This window comes from Lutra lutra, chromosome X, assembly GCF_902655055.1.
Source record: "Lutra lutra chromosome X, mLutLut1.2, whole genome shotgun sequence".
Lineage (NCBI taxonomy): Eukaryota > Metazoa > Chordata > Mammalia > Carnivora > Mustelidae > Lutra > Lutra lutra.
The window spans coordinates 65,791,677-65,811,380 of NC_062296.1; the positions used below are offsets into that span (position 1 = coordinate 65,791,677).

At 40.0% G+C, this 19,704-nt stretch overlaps 1 protein-coding gene across 1 annotated transcript in view; it reads left to right on the top strand.

Annotated features, from left to right (window-relative positions):
* Positions 1-18,190, top strand: part of RPGR (retinitis pigmentosa GTPase regulator) — a 54,314-nt gene extending 36,124 nt beyond the window's left edge. Inside the window, 4 exon segments of the mRNA XM_047715696.1 lie at positions 6,450-6,563; positions 8,000-8,057; positions 9,326-9,417; positions 17,533-18,190. Coding sequence (XP_047571652.1) covers positions 6,450-6,563; positions 8,000-8,057; positions 9,326-9,417; positions 17,533-17,739 — 471 coding nt within the window. The 3' untranslated portion in view covers positions 17,740-18,190.
* Positions 18,191-19,704: the final 1,514 nt, after the last annotated feature.

Sequence of the window (19,704 nt, forward strand, 5' to 3'; positions counted from 1 at the left end):
CGTTCCGAACGTGTGCCCATCTCAGTATTAGAACTGGTCTAGAGAACCACTTTTAAACAGCATTCCCTTCCCATTTCTTCACATTTCCCTGGCCAACGAAAGTGCCCTGTGCTCTTTTAGAAGCAGTAGCTCAGGCAGGCACAGTGTTCTGGTCAAGAGCTTGAGCCTCCTCGTTTTGAGATGCAAATTAGCACGTGGTTAAACAGAACTACTCAGTTACTCAACTGGCTCCTTCTTTATTGTCCCCATCTGCTGGTTGATGGGGCTTTGATCAATGTAGTTTCTCACTGGCTGTTACTGAGGCCTGTGTGCAGTGTGTGTGTGTAGAATCCGTTGAGTTCTAGTTTCAAATGAGGACTCTGGCAGAAAACTATTTTCAGGTAAGCGACAAAGGAGTACCACAGAAACAGCTCTTGAGGTGAGTGCAATGAAATGTTTTCTGTTACTTCATTATAGAGGTAAACTTGCTATACACGTGTGTATTCAAGATGAAATGCTACCATAGCGGAAGGCACCGTTCTTCCTCCTTCCTTCGTTCTTTCCATTGCACCTGACCTGTAAGTTAATATTTGGTACATACTCTTCATTCAACAAATAAGCATGTATCAAGCACCCAGAAGGGAATGGAAGCTTTCCCAAATCAGGGAGAGCTCAAGAAATGAGCGCTGCTTACACACAACCTCCTGTGGCCCTTTTACCTATCAGGGACATCAGGTAGGTGCAGATGACTTGAACACCAGGTCAAAAGAGTTCCTGTGACCCTGCCTTTAACTGTGGCTTAACAGCGCCCCTTTGTTACCTGATCTCCCCTGGCCTCCCGTGTTCTTTTTAGCCAGGGCTACCCAAAGATAAAAATAGGATCTGAAAACAAATCCATGGCGTTCCTTCATGAAGTCCCTTAATTAAGAAGATGGTGGTTTTATGCCCTGAGTACGGCGAGCGTGAGATACAGCTCCTGATCTCAGGGAACTCACGGCTGTTTATATAGGCTGACCAGAAGCTTCACACATAGCAGAGAGCGTTTCAGGAGTGGCACTCGGAGAAGGGCCAAGGAAGGGCTTCCAGGGAGCCACAGGGAAATGTCAACTGAGTCGTGAGAAGTCAAAGCTAGCCACACAGGCAGCTGGGGCAGGGCCAGAGGGCTTTCCCGGTTGACGGCAGCCCTGAGACCATTTCAGTGTGATTGCAACTTAGAGTATTCTTTTGGTTCTGGATAGAGAGGTGGAGGGCCTTATGTGTTTCTGAAAGACCTTGAACAGCAAGAGTAAGGTGATCACTCTTGGGCTTTAGTAATGGTCTGGCAGCAGCATGCAAGGTGGTTTGGAGAGGAATGGGACCCGAGCCAGGGGTTAGGAGGCAGCTCGAGGAGAGCAGACAGAGACAGGAGAGGAGACTAGAACAGTGTGGACAGAGAGTCGGGGACCCCTGTTACCAAGAGAGCTGTAGGGATAGAATCGGAAGGCTTCGTAAAGAGATGCCACCTGGAGGGAGGGAAAGGCCAAGCTTGTTTCTGTGTGAAGAACAGGTGGAAGGAGCGCCACTGGAAGGGTGAGAATGGAGGAGTAGGGGCAGGTTTAGGAGGCTGCTGGGCGCTTGCTGATCCGGGACCTGTGCAGCAGACAGATCCATGTCTGGGCTGGAGCTCAGGGGAGATGGCTGGGAATCACCAGCTTTTATGGGTCCTTGAAACCATGGAGTGGAGTGAGAGGCAGCATTCATAGTACGAGAAGAAGAGAACCGAAGACAAAGTTTGAGAAAACCTCAATAGATAATGGGGAGGTTAAGAAAGGGAAGTCAGAGAAGGAGGGCAGGGTTGGGGCACTTTCTAGAAAAGAGGGGTGCTGCCCAAGCCCAGGAAGGCATGGTGGCGGGCTGCAGAGAGGGCTGGGTGAGGCCTGGCTGAAGGCTGGCCAGAGCCTACGTTGCCAGCAAAGAGGGAGCTGCGGGAAGGCCGCCTTAGAGTCAGGGACTCTGGTGCCCTGGGGAAAAACACCTTAGACTTGCACTTGCTGCTCCTATATGCAAGGGCACATAAGCACAGGATGTTGTTGAAGTGAGCTGATCAACAGGAAGAGCCTGCAGTGCTCTTGGTCTCAGCGTGGGGGGTGGGGGACAGCTCTGAGGGCAGCTCTTCCGGTCTGCACATATGTGAGCAGAGCCAGGAAAGAGCCTGGGCACTGGCGCCCGGTCGGCCTGGAGTCAGACCCCAGCCCTTCACGGATTAGCTGTGTGGACACCTGGAAATGCTTTTCCTTTTTTAACCTGAGTCTTACTGATTTCTTTTTATAAAAGGGAGGGGTCTTTGGATAGTTAAATTAGTTAACACATGAAACATGTTAGGGGTCCTCATCAAATGGTAGCCCGTGTCCCTCTAATTATCCCCTCTGACCACATCAAGTCAGGTGCAGAACTACCCTCCATCATCTCCAAGTCACTGACAAATGTGCATGGGTTTAGTTTTGTCTACCTGACTTCTTTTTAAATCCAACATAGCTGTTAGCCCTCCACCCCACATTGGCTTATGGAGGTAGATCTGTGCGAGCGAAGTAACAATAATGATAAACCCCTTAAATATGGGATAGAGTGAAAGTCTGCACACCATACGTGGGTCCAGTACTGCCCCTCGATGGTTGAAGTGTGTTGAAAGGCTGATGGTATGGGACAACAGATTAGGACAACTGTGTCCTAATGTTTTTATCAAAATAGATTTAAAAATAACTCACATGTAAAGAGTAAAACTGCCTACCAACAAGAAGTTCTGTATCCTCAGCATTATGGCCACTTTCACAGGCCTGTTTATCAGAGTCATACTGGAACAGATTTGGTGGCAAAAATACCAGATTAGGAATGAACTAAGGGATTGGTACATAGGAGAAGTTTAGAGATTATAAAGTAGTGACATTCAAAGGCAATGATTTGGAGGTCACACTGGGAGCCCTAGGTACAATCTGGCTTGCAGACTCATTTTCGTTGGTTACAGAGTGATTTTGGTAATGTTTGAATCCATTGCCAGCACTGAAATACTGGGAAACTTCACACTGTAACTGTTTTCCGGACATGACTTGGACCTGAGGCAGCACTTGCCCACAGTCCCGCCAGGGCGCCCCTCACTTGCCTGTCGTCCTAGACTGCTCCCTCTTCCCTTGCTTGGTCTAGCTGCGGGGGCTCCTGGCAGAGAGTAAAGGGAGCTGCACAAGAAGGTAGAACAAATAAGCGAACACTTTTAAATCAACTATTTTGTAGTGGTAAGATCTGGGACATTATGGCAAAATGGTACCCAAGCATCTTGGTTTTTGTTTTGTTTTTGTTTTTGTTTGATGGCCCTCAGTGTACACTAGAGAGTCTTAAAATCTCTTATATTTATATGCAGATGCTCATTGCTTGTGCTATTTTCTCTGTAAATAATCTTTTTAATTTTGATACAAACTCTCCAAGGTAGGTATTGCTGGGTCACTTTCCCGTTTTACAGAAAGACTGTAAGGTGACGCTGCTCAGGCCATGATTGATGGTGCAAAGCTTGGAAAGCAGTACTTAGGTCTTTGTACTGAATGCCTTCCTGCTCTCTCCTCCTGCCTTTGTGAGCTCTAGTGTAGTATAAAAGTAAACTGCCATGTTAGCCCTTCTTGTCCTAAGAAACCTTGAAACTGAGATTTTAAATATATACACTTCCCTACCTGGTGTTATGTAGCTATAGTTTAATGTTCTATTAACCTATTTGGAAAACACCGTCTACCCTGTACGACATGGAGGCATCTCATAAATCGAGAACCATAGCACAAAATTTTACACTTTATAGCCCCTTTAAAAAACTTGTTTAAAAGTCTTTACTGAGATTAGTAACATCTAGAAAAGAGCCTCTCTCATGCGTGTAGAGCTCAGTGCATTTTCCACAAAGTGAGCATGCCCGTACAGTCAACACCCAGATCAAGGGAAAGTGCTTCCCAGTGGCTCCCCTTCCCAGTGGCTCCCAAAGCCCCTTCCAGGCATTTCCCGTCCCCCCAGGGTGACCACTCCGCCAGCTGCTGAGAGCCCCTCTAGTTTTTCAAGCATGCAGTGTAGTCGTATTCTTAAGCAAGCTGAAACATCGTGAGGAACGTCGGGGTTTCTTGGTATTTGCCCATAAGCAAATACCCTGGCCCTGGGGCAGACCCGGGACTGCAGCGACCTGTGCTGTGCCTGACCTTTGTGAGAACCAGGCCCGTTCACTTCGTTACTGTGGCCCCAACACGGGATGGGTTTCCGCTGACTGTTCTAGACTACTTAATGTCTTACATAGTTCTGGTGACAAGATTGTATTTAAACTTTGCCCTTTCTCTTTGTAAAATAACAGTATTCTGCCAATGTCTCCTAAATTGTTTCAGTTTGAAGGTAAGTACTGTGATTTAAAGTAGTAGTCCAGATGTGAGTAGATTAATTCTCAATGTGCTTAAGTGCAAAGTTCTGCAGTTGATGTGATTTCTAGTGAAAATGTTTTCTAAGAGCTTTCTCAAATTTAGAAAATGATACCATTCCAGCAGTTATTCTTTGTTACAGATTTTCATAAAGTTGTGAGTAAATTTATAGTTCATTATAAAAAGAGATGAGTGTTTTGCTTATTTCTAAAATAAGATAAAACGTCATGTTCCTTTTTATAATAGCATGATATTGTCCTGTGGTTACATTAATATCTTCGTTAACTAGCATGATTGGAGTTGACTCAGGTGCTAAACTAGCAGAATTCTTCAAGAGAAGAGGACTTTGCTGGAACATAGCTCACCGACCCCTCCCCGTGGGAGAGAGATGCACAGAGTCTGAAGTTCTCTGTCTCAGGAGCACTGTTCTTTCCCACTGGCCTTTGTTTTATATACATTCATGAATACATCTGTCTATCAGCCATAAATCTTAAATCTAGTAATCTTGCTTCCCATTCCCCTCCAAAGTAGTCTCTGATCATTTTACCTTCTCATATGTGCTTCTGGCCAGGCATAATATCCAATGTAAGCCACTTAGAGGGGAAGTTACACAGGAAAAAAAAGAAAGCTTTAGAAATTACTGGTGAATGGTAGCTACCTCGTAGTTAACCCTATCTAACCTAAAAGTGCAGCATGTCCTTCAATATAGCTATCTACCCTGGTCCCCTGTCTTCCTCTCTTGCCTTCCCCTCCCACGTGTACCCCTTGTGACCTTTGCTTAACCTAAGTCAAGCCCTCCCAGCATAGCTGCCTAACTGCCGAAACTCTTAAATTTCCAGGCTTCCCTTCCGGATTGCTTGTCCTTAGTGACAACGCTGTAAGGGCCACACCCTTAGTGCTGTTGGCCTGAGGATGCCACTTATGTCTGTTACTGAGGTGTGAAATATAAACATATCCTCTCCCTAGCCTGAACTCTCACATTTGGTATTTTTGCCAGAAGAAAGGTGAGTTAAATATGAGAGGTGTTATTTTCAAAGCACCCACTAAAGATTCTTTCCGGTGTCCAGCTCATCCTTAGCCAAACAGCAACTAGGAAGGTGACCACGAGAAGCTAGTTACTGTGTTGAAGGGATATAAAGGGTGTCTATCGTCTGAGGTAAACATGGCCGAGGTGAACTTTGTAAAAACATTCTTCAAGGGCGTAAAGGGCACTAATTACTTACTCCCTTGCCTATTTTGAGGGCCATTAGTGAAGTGCATAAATGAAAAGCATAAGAAAAAAGTCCAATCAGAAGCCTGATCTCTTAATGACAAAAAATAAGCAGTATTCCACCCAAAATATGAAACTGCAAAAAAAAAAAATCTCAGTATAGAATAAAGAATATAACTAATATTTTCCGCCTAGACTTAGTATTACATGATTTACTCTATCAAATCCATAGACAGGCAGACTTATAATTTGGATTAGTTGGACAGGAGCCAGATAGACTTAAGTTCTGCCTGTGTTTCTCCCTCTGCTTTAAATAACCAAGAGCAAACCATTTAAACTGCCTGTGTCCCTTTATCTTCTTTCTGGAATATAAGTAATTATACTTAACTCTCTTTCGTGAATATCAGTGAATTGTACTTCTGAAGTGATTTTAAATCCCTGTGTTTTGGAAAATGAATGTAATATATAGATATGATTATATTATAATGCTACAGTAGAAAGCTTTTTAACTTCCCTAAAGTTTAAAAGCATTCTTTTGAGACAGCTCAGAAAGCATATTTAGGGTTTTTTCCCCATTTTAACCTTGTAGTAGACGCTAATAGAATTTTGGGAATCCTAGTCATTGAAAATGCTGAAATAGATCAACGTGCCGAAAAACCTTGTTTAATATAGTAACTTGATATGCATGATAGGTTATGCAGCATTTTCTTTGCTTTCAGTATTTGAATTCTTATTCTCTGTGTTCTTTGAGATGGTATAAATTATTTATGACCACAATATCAAATCTGTTTTTAAAAAAAAAAAAAAAGAAAATCTTACTTCTTCTCTGATTATCAATTTTGACACAGGATCACGAATTTTCAGAAGATGAATTCGAGGACGTGGATGAGGAAGTTGATGAATATCCAAAAGGCAAGAAGAACATACCAATGGATGAAGCCAAGGACAACTCGGTTGAAAAGGTATTGATTGACACCACTGAAAAGGTATGATGATACGCGCTTAAATCCTGAGATCCTGCCCAAGAGCAAGCATATGGGTTCCATGGTCTCTGCAGAGAGCAGGCTGCAGTTGCCTTTGGGAGCAGAAATACTTCTCTGAGAAACTTGGTTCTTGTGCTGTAGGAAAAGCTTTAGCAGATCTTTGAATCAGGCATACTTTGTTTCTCACACCCTTTCCACACTTCTTGGTAGCATTCTGTTCCCCGCTTGGGTGGAAATGAACTGATACGGGTCAGTACAACATACTGTTGAGAAATTAACCGAGAAGTTCAGCACTGGGTCCTTAAAATGATGAAATTATAAAGTTAGGAGCCCTCTACTGGTGGCAGAAATGGGCTGTGTGTGTGCACACATACATGTGTATATTTACATGTATGTAGACAACTGAAAGCTGTTCACAGCAGTGTTTGAGGCTGTGCTCAGTGCTGCGTAAATGCAGTGTAGAAGAAAGGAATTGTAGGAGGGAAAGGAGGAGCTATAACTGAAGAAAGGGAAGTCATCCTAAAAGTGGTGCTAGGAATGTCAGAAACATCTCTTCCATCTGGCAGTTTTTGTCCAAGAGGGACACTGCTAGGAGACAGTTGGTAGGTTTGAAATCATTCATTTGCTAACACTGCTCTGGGTTAATTTCACAGGTAGGGAATTCAGAAACCCAAACTGAATGACGCCATGTCGATTTGTTTCCATTTTCATTTTTTGTACCTCTTGCACAGAGCACTGAGTCAATCATACCTTCTTGTTGATGAATCACTTGCATCTTTGGTCTGCGCAAGTCCTCCTGATTTAAATTGATTCCCTTTTAGTTCTCCTTTTTCATAACACAGACAACCGCTGAAACATGCTCGTCCTTTTATTTGAATGTGTACTTGTAAACCTGTGTTGTTTCATGTGCATGTATTTTTCATTTACAAATGGGGCTGTGCTGTCGAGGTCATTTTCTTCTTTAATTCCTTTCTCAAGACTCCTTCCTCACACTGAGGGAAAAAAAAAGCTTCTAGCAGTTATTGTTTTCTTTCGGAGGGTGGGAAAGATTTATAAGGAATATTTATGAGTTCCAGTTTGGGTGGTCCCTGAAATTGTTTAACATAGAATAACTGAATCTCCAATTCGACAGTATAAAATGTTGAGCCAATTCATATACCAGCTAATGTTCCTGAATCATCTTTGAGTAGAATTCTTGAATCATACAACTTTTTGGAATCAAAAAACTTGAAACTAGAAGGGACGTTAGCAATCACTCAGCATCTGAGGCAAAAGCCCAGCAAAATGAGGCAGTTGTCACATGTTTATGTTGTTAGCTAGAGGCTGACTCGAGAGCCCTTGCCTAAAACCTAGATGATGTTTTCCAGCCCATCACAATTATGTTTTTTATTATATTGCTTCTTTATCATTTATAGGACAAGAAAACCAACCATGAAGAACGGGCTATTTGTGAATACAATGAAAATCCAAAAGGTGTGAACACATTTGACTTCAGTAGGCCAGCTACCTTAACATACACACATGCATGCATGCATACGTATACATACATGTGCACACGTATGCAGTGGTTGAGGCATTAGAGCTTACACGTGTGTATTTTATTTCTTGCTTTTTACTGTCACATGAGCCTCATAGCAAGCAATGAAATACGTGACCCAGGTGTACTTGTTTTCATTAATCGTCACTCACAGCTACTCACTTATCAGTGTTAAGTGGTTCAGGACAGCCTTTTCACTACCCTTTTTTTTTTTTTTTTTTTTTTTTTTAACTTTTCAACCAGTAGTATTAAGTTGGGCTTTTGTCCCACATCTCAATTTATATCTCTGGTGGGCACTGCCAGACCCCGTTGCTAAAGACCAGGCTGGCCTGGAGCCACGGCTGACCAGCCCATTATTTTCCCCAGGGCTCAGACTTGGGTCTTTCATCTTATCATGGACATTTAAGGCAGGTCCTGTCCCAGGCCTTCCTGTTGGTGTCAGAGAACAGGTGCCACAGAATTGAGGGGACAGTGATTACCCTTGAGACCTACATTTTGTACAGCCAAATCATCTGAGTTTTGTTGTGCAACCCTTATATTATGTTTCCACACCATCACATCAAAGTGTGCTTTTTGCTGTGTCCTCATTAAAAATAACCATTCATAGTAGTGGATATCTGATCTGAACTTGGGCAGGAGGAAGAGTAGTTCCTTCATACTTTTTTCCTTCTAACTTCAACAGAGTAGTAAGTTTTAGAATATTTGAAGCAAAATGTTAAAATATTATAAGTATTCTTAGCAACTAATTAAAAGTAAGATTTAAGTAGTTGATAATATAAAATTATAAGAAAGCATATGCTTCATGAGTTTCCTTAAAAATTATTATTCGGTTATATAACTGGGTCGATTTCAAACACCATGTCTGTATGAGTACAAAGAATTTAATTATAACTAGGTTAACTAAAAAGAGTAATTTCTATTTTATGGAAGTCTTTCCTAACTCTCACTGTTACCTTTGTAGCTGTATTTGGGTACTGGTCATGCAAACATCTCCAACATTGGTCAGGTCATTCTGGGCTTTTTGCCTTAACTCAACCTTCTAGGAAGTAGGCTGTATAGACCTTGTCTGCTGTTCCAGTGGTACTGGTACACTCTCTTTAGTACTCCCCCTAAGTCAGGCTTGATAGAGTTGCACTGTGGGCATCAGGACTTTTCTTTTTCTCATTACTTAGGAAAACATAATTCTAAATATATTCTATTGTAGGAAACATGTGTGATCGTGCAAAGAGCAGATCTTCTGAAGTCCTGGAAGACAGTGAATCAACACCAAGTAAAGACATCAAAAAATCAAAGAAGGTAAGTGAAATTTATTTTTCATTTAGTGTTAAGTATTGAATTGCTCCTTTTACCTTTTATATAGTGATCCACATAATTTAACTCCTCAATATGAGCTTTTATGGCTCCAGAACATGCGACGAATTTCAAGTGTTGTTTCGTGTTTTAACATAGCTGTTTATTTGCTGGGTTTTAGATGGAGTCAGGTGACCCTGCCAGAGTTTAATAGCACATTCCTTTCAATGATCCCATTCATAGAGATTCAGCTTACAGGAAAAGATACACAAAAGAACTTTCTTGCATAAATTATGAGTGTAATCATGAGAGTCTAGAAGAAAGTAAGGCAAAACCAAGAAATAGGATAAATGCAAAAAATAAGGATGTTACATGCTTAGGAAATGTGACCACAGGCTACGTCAGCCTTTCCTACCGAATACCTGTTTGGGAGTTAATAGTCTGAGAGAGATGGTTCTTCTTGAAAGTTACTCTTCCCACTTGCCGGAGAACTTTCTGTAATCATGAGAGCACATTTCCAAGTTGAAGCTTTAGGAGGAAATGTGGAAGAAAAGATCCATGAAAGGCCTTATTAATTCCTGTTCGACCTTTGGGTTTGAGCTTCAAGTAGTTATTTCTACATAGAGGACTTCTGTGACCAGCTGCACTTAGATAAATTATGTCCCATTACTGTCCTCTCACGTAACCCCCTTTTCTCATCCTTCTTTGTATTTATCGTAATTGGCAATTTCACAGTGAAGTGTACATTTATTTGCTTTATGACTCACTCTCTCTCCACTGGCCTTCCGCTCTGTGGGCCAGAAACTATTTTCTGTTTTGCTTTCCAATGGATCCTTAGCAGGCAGCACAGTCCCTGGTACATGGGACATGGTAAATGCCTAAGAAATATTTTTGGTTGATAACGAACTATAAAATGTAAGGAGGTAAGAAAGAGGCGAGGAGGAGGGTAAAACCAGGAGCAGCCCTTAGAGTAGTAAACAGCCTGTCTCTTGCCACAGAAGTTTTCAAGCGAAAATTTTGGTACAGGTCCCGGGTTGTTTATCTTTTACTAAAAATTACTTCGTGAGTATTCTTACTTTATAAAAATTGCCTTATATTTAGAGATAGCTGTGACCTGGCTCAAAGGATACTCTCAGAATTACTCTCCTCCTTAGAATTATAATGTGTGTCGTAGAATTATAATTATAATATAAATAATATTATATATTATAATATAAAGTGTTAGGAACATTCTCTGTCTAGTAGAAAGGAACATTTAACAGATACTCTACTACATAGCGATCCCGTGAAGACTTTTTTCCAATTTTAAGAGCTTAGGGAAAGACTCTGGAAAAGAAAGTCAGATTTGAGGAAGAGAGATGAAAAGTAAAGGAGTCAGGAGACAGAAGAACCTAGGAGGAAAAGTGAAGTGAAGCAGCAGAAGAAAATATTCGAAACACATCTCAGACTGAATGAAAACGTGTGTTCTAGAATACACGATCGAGTTTCGGGACTTTTTCAGGCTGTCCATTCTTCAGCATGGCATTGCCCACTGGTGGGAAGATTTGGATACCCAGGACTAGGAGAGGGGGCTGAGCCAGGGGAGAAATGCCATGTGGGAGGCGGAGAGGCCTGCTCCCGAGCAGGCCAGGCAGGGGGCCCGAGCACTGGCACAAGTGGACGGGACAGATGGGAGGTCAGGCCAGGGGACAGTGGGCTGCAGGTGCCAGGCTCAAGGATGTAGTCTTTAACTTGGATTCTGCTCAAATTCTCATTGATACATAATGGAAGAATATACTTCAGTAAATGTACATGTCCTTAGTTAAAAGAAATAAAAAGTAATGAAAATCATATTTAAAAAGTCAAGTAACAACAAATGTATTTCTACTTAAAGAATATACTGTTATTCTACATATTTTAAAAAGGACATAGATGATTTAGGTGAGATTTTCTTTTAGTCAATTCCACGTGACCTTTTTTAATCTAGAGTGTCTCTAACCTCTTTATACCATCCAAGCCAAACAAATCAAAACTTTTTAAAGCTTGGAAAGTAAAAGATGCATTAACTCATATAAAAAGAATATTTAGACAGACATTGCAAAGATAATCCAAAAAAGGAAAAGAAGGAACTGTACTCTTGGCAGCTACAGAACAGAATTCACCTCTGAATTTTGTTTTGGTGATTTTAGATGTTTCAGATTGGCAGGTTAGGACCTATGATCTTAACTGATGGCAGAGATCTTTTAGTAGGTGAATGGTATATCTAGAAATTCCCAGATACTACTTTTCTCCACTGTAGCCACTGCTGGTTATTTGGATCCACAGTTAGCCACTAAGAAAAATGTGTTATTGGCTTCATTTCCACCTAAGGTAGCTAATAAAAAAAGGGTAGTAAACTTTTCAGCTATTAAAAATAATTTCTTTATGTTATAGAGGTAGTTTATTCATGTATTTATTTAGCATATACTAATTGGTTATCTCTTAATGTGCCAGGCACAAGGCCAGAGACTGCAGATACAGAGGTTAAAGTTCGAGTGCCTTCCCTCAGAAACTAGCTGCAACATGGCAGATCCCCTGGGTAGTTCCAATGCCAGTTCAATCAATAGATTTCCTGTTCACTGTCACTACCATAAATAAAAGACGCTGAGATGAGAGTGTCTCCACCAAAAAAGTATGCTTGTGAATTCTTGCCTTTCCTAGTTACTGCCTTTTCTCTGATGGTATGCTTTGTTCCCCATTGCAAGTTACAAATGAGCATGCTCACTTCAAGTACACAGTTAGCCAGACTTTATATTGTGAGAAAAACTGGAGGTAGATTATACCTGTGGTCTTCTGTCATTGTCTGTTTTTTCCAAAGCTTAAAACCTGAGACAGTCTCAGGTCACCCAATAATGACTCCCCTGCTTTTTAAAAAGAGCTATATTGAGATATAATTGACATATGCTAGATGACACATACTTAAAGTATATAATTGGATTACTTTTGACATGTGCATACACATGAAATCAGAAAACCAGTGCCATTATTGGCAGAGGGTTCTTTGTGCCTCTTTGTGATCCCTGTCTATCCAAGCCACTGATCTTCCTTGTATCATTGTACATTGTTTTATAAGTTCTAGATTTTTATAGAAATGAAATCCTAGGGGTGCCTGGGTGGCTCAGTGGGTTAAGCCGCTGCCTTCGGCTCAGGTCATGATCCCAGGATCCTGGGATCGAGCCCCGCATCGGGCTCTCTGCTCAGTGGGGAGCCTGCTTCCACCTCTCTCTCTCTGCCTGCCTCTCAGCCTACTTGTGATCTCTGTCTCTGTCAAATAAATAAATAAAATCTTAAAAAAAAATGAAATCCTACACTATGTACTCTTTGTTTGGCTTCCTTTGTTCAGCTCAATTGTTTTGAAATCCATCCATACATGTATCAATAGTTCATTCCTTTCTCTTGCTGAGTACTATTCTGAGTCAATTTTTTATATGGTGATGGTATGAATTGAAGTTCTTTTTTTTTTTTTTCCCGCTTATGGGCATCTGATCATTCTAGCACTATGTGTTGAAAAAAGATTATCTTTTTTCTACTGAATTGTCCTCACAGATATCAGTTAACTTTTCCATGTGTGGGCACATTTCTGGAGTCTGTATTCTGTTCCTTTGATCTGTTTATCTTGTGCCGGTCCCATACTGTCTTGATTACTGTAGCTTCATAATAAGTCTTGAAATCAGGAAGTGTTACTCCTTCAACTTTGTTATTTTTCAAACTCGTTTTGGCTCTTCTAGGCCCTTTGCATTTCCATATGAAATTTTAGGATCAGTTTGTCAATTACTGGAGAAAAAATGCCTTCTGGGATGTTGATTGGGATCGCTTGGAACCTACAGATGGATTTGAGAAGAGTTAAGATCTTAACAATATTAAGTCTCCTAACTCATGAAGATACTTCCCCATTTATGGATGTTTTATATTTTTCTTCACAATGTCTTATAGTTCTTAGTGTACAAGTCTTACACAGATTTTGTCAGTTTTTTTTTATGTCTTCTGTTTTTTTATTCCCTGATTAACTGGTTAGAAGTTTGTCAATTTTATTGATCTTTCCAAGGAACTAGTTTTTGGTTTCATTTACTTTTCTGTTTTGTTCTATATTTTATGTACACTCTAATCTTTATATTTTCCTTTCTTCTACTTTCTCTGGGTTAATTTGCTCTTCTTTTTCTGGTTTCTTAATATGGAAGTTGAGGTCACTGATTTGAGACTTTTCTTATTTCTTAAGGAGGCTTTTGTGCTATAAATTTTCTCTGAAGTACTTGAATATATTGTGTTTTCATTTTCATTTGGTTCAAAATATTTTTTCACTTCTTCTTTGAGTCATGGGTTACTTAATTTCAACATATTTGGTTATTTTCCATTGAGGTTTCTGATATTAATTTCTAATTTAATTACATTGTGATTAGAGAACATATTTAGTATGACTTGAGTCCTTTTAAATTTATTGAGATCAGTTTTATGGCCCAGAATCAGGTCTGTCTTGGTTAGTATTCCATGTGCACTTGAGAAGGTTGAGAAGCATGCTGTTGTTGGGTGGATTGTCTTATCAATGTAGTTGCTTCAAGTTGGTTGATAGTGTTAAGTATTTCCTATCTTTCCTGATTTTCTGTCTACTTGTAATATCTATTATTGAGGAAGGGGCATTAAAATCCCTAAATGCCACTGTGGATTTATCTATTTCTCCTTGTACTTCTATTAGTTTTTGCTTCATGTATTTTAAAGCTCTTATTAGGTTCTAGAACATTTAGGATTGTTATATTCTCCTAATTAATTGACCCCTTTATCATGAAAGGACTTCTTTATCCCTGATAATGTTTGCTCTGAAATCTGCTTGGTCTGATATTACATAGCCACTCTAGCTTTCTTTTGATTAGAGATATCATGTTGTATCTTTATTCATCCGTTTATTTTTAACTCATTTGTAATTTTATATTTGAAATGCATTTGCTTTAGGCAACATATAGATGGGTTTTGCTTTTTTATCTAACCTGAAAATCTCTGCCTTTCAGTTGGAGCATTTAGCCCATTTATATTTAATTTGATTATTAATGCAGTTACATTTAAATCAGTCATCTTTACTATTTGTATTCTTCCTTATCTTTAAAAAAATACCAAAGTTTATCTGTTATTAATAGAGCTGTACTAGCTTTCCTTTGACTAGCACTTTGAAACTTTTTTTTCATTCTTTTATTTGTGTTTTAGATGAGTCTCTTGTAAATGGCCTATTAGCTAGATTTTGTCTTTAAATATTTTTAATATATGTACCTTAAATCTAAAGCTAGTTAATGCTCCTGTCTTTTCCCCAAATAATACCAAGATCTTAGAAGAGTTTTCTCTCCTATCACTCCTTCTTTCCCAATTTTACATGTTATTTTATCCAGTATTTTAATTTTTTAGCCTCACCAATCAAATGTTACTATTATTTGTTATACCACTTTCTTACTCACCATTCTGTCTTACATCTCAGGTATCCTTCTTGGGATCCTTTTTCTTCTCCCTGAAGAAATCCTTTGGAAGTTCCTGTCATAGATTTCTTCTTATAGTTAACTTTTTAAGTTTCTGTTTACTTGCAAATGAATGATCATATGGCTGGTTGGCAATTACTTTCTTTTGATATCTGCTCCCATTGTTTCTATTAAGAAATTTGCTTTAATATAATTGCTGATAATTTTATATATAATCTATCCTTTCTCCCTCACTGTTTGTTTTTTTTTTTTTAGTTTATTTTGATGTACTTCAGTTCACTATGAGATGCCAAGGTGGGAATTTTTTTGCTTTAACCTTCTTCTAATTCATTATGACTCTTGAATCTGAGGATTCATGTCATTTATCAGTTTAAGAAAATTCTCATCCATTATAATTTGAATATTTCCTCTCTTCTCTTTGGAATTCTGACACAAAACTTTTCATTCTTTTATCCGTGTCTTTTAATGTTACTTTCCTGGTATCCTTGTCTAAGTAATAGTTTGGGGAATTTCAGAGCTTTCAGAGCTCTTTGATTCCATAGTTTCCTTACAGCTGAGACTAATCTTTTCAACCTACCTATTGTGTTTATATTTTTCACATGAAATTTTATTTTGATTCTTTTTCAAATCAATCATTTAAAAACTATTTTTTGTGCTCATGATTTTTTTATTCTGGTTCTTTAAATAGTTAAGCATACTTATTTTATATTGTGTATTTAGTTACTTCAATGTCAGACATCCCTTAGGAATCAAAATCTGTTTGTTGCTCTGGTTGACTTGCTAGTACTCTCTTGTTTCCTTATGTGTTTTGAAATTTGGATTGTGAGTTCATGTTCAACTGGGACTTCTTGTGGAACCCCTTTAAGGCTTACATGAAGGCAAATCCATCCGTAGAGAATTTGTATTAGCCTCTGTTAGCTCCTCTGGGTGTTACCATTCCAGGACCACTTTCAGTTAATTTCTCAGTTAGGGCTTTCCCACCTACACCAGTAAAGTAAATGGGAACCCCAATCTCCCACTAGGAAAACGTGGTTCTCCTTCACTCAAAGTCTAGACCAGGAGAGCATGTTATTTTGTCATCTCCCAGTGTTTGTAGATGAACTTACATTAAGGGCATAGTTCTTAGAGGGTCCCCACTTTGTGGAAGGGTCTCAGTTCCAAGCCTCTACATTTTGTGAGATTAAATATACATTAACAGGGCACCTGGGTGGCTCAGTGGGTTAAGCCTCTGCCTTCGGCTCAGGTCATGATCTCAGGTTCCTGGGATCGAGCCCTGCATCATCTGCTCAGCGGGGAACCTGCTTCAACAACCCCCCCCCCACCCCTCTGCCTGCCTCTCTGCCTACTTGTGATCTCTGTCAAATAAATAAATAAAATCTTTTAAAAAAACAAATAAATATACATTAACAAAATGAGTCTAAGTTGTGAGATCAATAAATGCCATTTCATTGCTCCCTCACCTCTGAGGTTGCCTGTTCCCTACTTTTTTTGGCCCACAGGGATTTATTTCCCTTCATTTTGTTTTTGTGAACTTACTTACACATTATAAAATTATGTTTTTGTACTTACTGAGCATTTCTTGGTATTTTGTAGTAGCAGAATTTTTCAAGATATGGATTCCTCCACAACAGCAGAAACAAAACAGGAGTTCCCCCATTTTAGCCCACAGACCCTTTCTCTAGACTCTGATTTTTCAGGTTGCCACTTTTCACTTAAGCTCCTCCATTCTTTAAGGCTAAAGGCTAGCTATTATTCACATCATTTGGGTTTCCAAAGGAGCCAAGTCCTCACCTGTTTTTTTTTTTGTTTTTGGCATCTTGTCAAAACTTGTATGTATGTTGTCACTCTTCAGGAATCTTATTTTCTCTGACTACATGCTCAAAAGGCTTAAATCCCATGGGGCTCTTTTCCATCATCATCTTCTCCAGTTTCTCCTATATGTGCCCTATTTGGCACTCCCTTCTTGATACACTTTCCTCGCTCAATTCTGAGATACCTCTCTTTCCTGCTGTCGTTTCCACAAAGTTCTGTCTCCAGTACTGACTCCTCCACTTCTGACTGCATCTCACCCTTGGCTCTTCTTTAGTTTCTCTCCTTCTGTTCTCCTTTCTGCCTGCCTGCACTCTGTGGGTTATGACGTCTGCTTTCCTCTGTCTGGCTCCTACCTGCCCACTTATAGCCCTGGCCTCTCCTGAGCAGCAGATCCGTATATCCACCTGCCTTTAGACCCTTGGGGGCTCCCAAAGCCATCATTTGGCGGCACTAACATTTTGCCAGAAGTTCTGATCTCTAGGAATGGAGGGTCTCGCCCCCTCCAGAACATCCTAGTTTTCATCTTTTTCCTCTTTAACAACACAACAAAGTGAAATACTGAATTTGCTCTTTGAAGAAAAATGATAATGTATTACCAAGGCACAGATGATGAACGTTAAACCCTGAAAGGTCTTAATTCAGGGAGGAGTCATGATTGCCGTTGGTAAAAGAAGAGGCCGATGGACACTGAGAATGTACCTTTGTACACGTGGTGCCCCATAAAGATGTGATGAAATAATGTTAAGACTAGTTGAAGATTATACCCCCTAAAATACGATTAAGTGACTATTCACTTACTGAAATGAATTCTTTGTGTGTGTGGGTTTTTTTCTAGATTTTCCTCTTTAAAAGGATGTCATTGACGAGTCAGAAAAGTATGCAGAGTAATAATGAGCCACTCCCAGAGATAAAACCAATAGGAGATCAAATAGCTTTTAAAAGCAGTAAGAAAGATGCCAACCAGAACCACATGGGGCAAAATCATCAGGATACTTCACCCCCAAATATGGAGAGAAGGTCAAAATCTTGTACAATACTATAAATATATCTCTGTTTCCGTGGTCACCAAGCACATTGTAATTTATACTTGAAAAACATTATGACTTCTGAAGGAAAGTTTCTGATAGCAAACTTTTAAAGATATAAGTTTAATATGTTTTATTTGGTTTGACTGTTACGACCAGTTTTGGTATTTATGCTAATATTTTTGACAAGCAATTTCAAAATATGTGTATCTGAAACTCTCCTTCAAGTGTTGTGGCCTTAACTGTTCAGTGTTGCAAAAGAACATATATTTTTATATGTGAAGTTTAAAATATCTCATAGTTTTTACTAAACAAATTCTTTATAATTTCATAAGGCAATATTTACAATCTTATGACACTGTAACAGTTTTTAATGTATTTGCAATTTTTAAAAACCGAGTCAAAATTGTTTCAATGAACATATTTTAATAAACTATATCTGGTCGTTTCCACTGTTTAAATGTATGAGTATGAATAAAATGTAGAGGTACTTGGAATCCTCCATCAGTTGACAGAATGGGGGCCGAAAAAAATCTGTTTATGGTTAAAATATTGCGAGACACAAACTTCATTTACCTCTGAGTAAAGAGGATATCAGGGCCACTGTGTAAACAGTACGTCTTCACAGAGAAACCGTCAAAATTTCTTTGCCTCCCACTCTTCTTTAGGGAGGCAGCATGGCACGGAAACACGGCAGATTCTGTGCTATGATCTGGAGTGTTTCACCGTAGCTCGCCACCGTAGTACCACCACACACAGCCAGGCTTGATTGCTCCAGCTGTCTGTAGCAAGGTGGGCTCCATCACACAGTGCTCTGCCGCAGGGAAGGAGAAGGGTAAAGCGTTTATGTCTCCTTGGACAGAAACATTGCTGTCCTGTGCTCACTGATACTACTCATCCAGTGAGCAAACCACCTTCGCTTTCACCATTCTGGCTCCTGATGAACACATTTTATCCTTCAATCGCAGTGACCATTGCCCCACTGGAAGACAGGAAAAGAAGCTCCATTCTTGTGTTTCACGCAAAAGGGTGTTAGTCTAGAGCAGACATGATCTTGAAATCTTACAAAATAGTTTTCCGTGTAAATATTACATTTAGGGGAATTCAATTTTGCTATTGCCACTATAGCACTTACTAGTACATTATCGCAAAAAAATACTTCACAAAAATGTAAACTATAAGAGCCAAGTGGCAATAGAGCTCACATACAGCACTAAGACATGCCAGTCGTGGTAGGTAGAATTCTAAGATGGCCCCCACGGTTTCAGTCAGCGGGTACGCTGGCCCTGAATCCTCCCTTCCCCTTGAGTGTGGGCAGGAACAGTGAAGACGATGAAATACCACTCCATTGCTTAGGTTCCATTATATGGGAAAGCTGAGGTGTTTTGCAGATGTCATTAAAATTCCTAATCAGTTAACTTTAAGCAAAAGGGAAATAATCCTAGATGGGTCTGACCTAATCAAGTGAGCCCTTTCAAAGACGCTCTAGAGGTCAGACATGGAAGAAGTCAGAGCAATTAAAGTAGTGGCGATGCTTTCCTGTCGGCTTTGAAGATGCAAACTGCTCTATTACAGAGAGGGCCATGTACCAGGGAAAGGTGGGAAGCCTCTAGGACGTGAGAGCCTCTGTCCTCTAACCACAGGGCACTGAATTCTGCAAATAACCCATGAGGCTGGAAGAGGAGCCCAAGCTTCAGATTAAACCAGAGCCCTGGCTGACATCTGGACTGCAGCCTTGTGAGGCCCTGAGCAGAGGACACAGCTCAGCACTGCCCAGGCTCCTGACCCATGAAAATTACGAGATAATAAATATATGTAGTTTTAATCCACTAAGTTTACGGTAATTTGTTATGTAGTGATAGGAACTAACAGCACTCTTACTCTGACAAAAGGCCTTTCGTTATGGCGGCTTCCTCCATCAGAGCCAGCAAGAGAGTTAATGGAGGTTGCTAGCAAGACAGGGGTCACAGTCTTAGGTAACA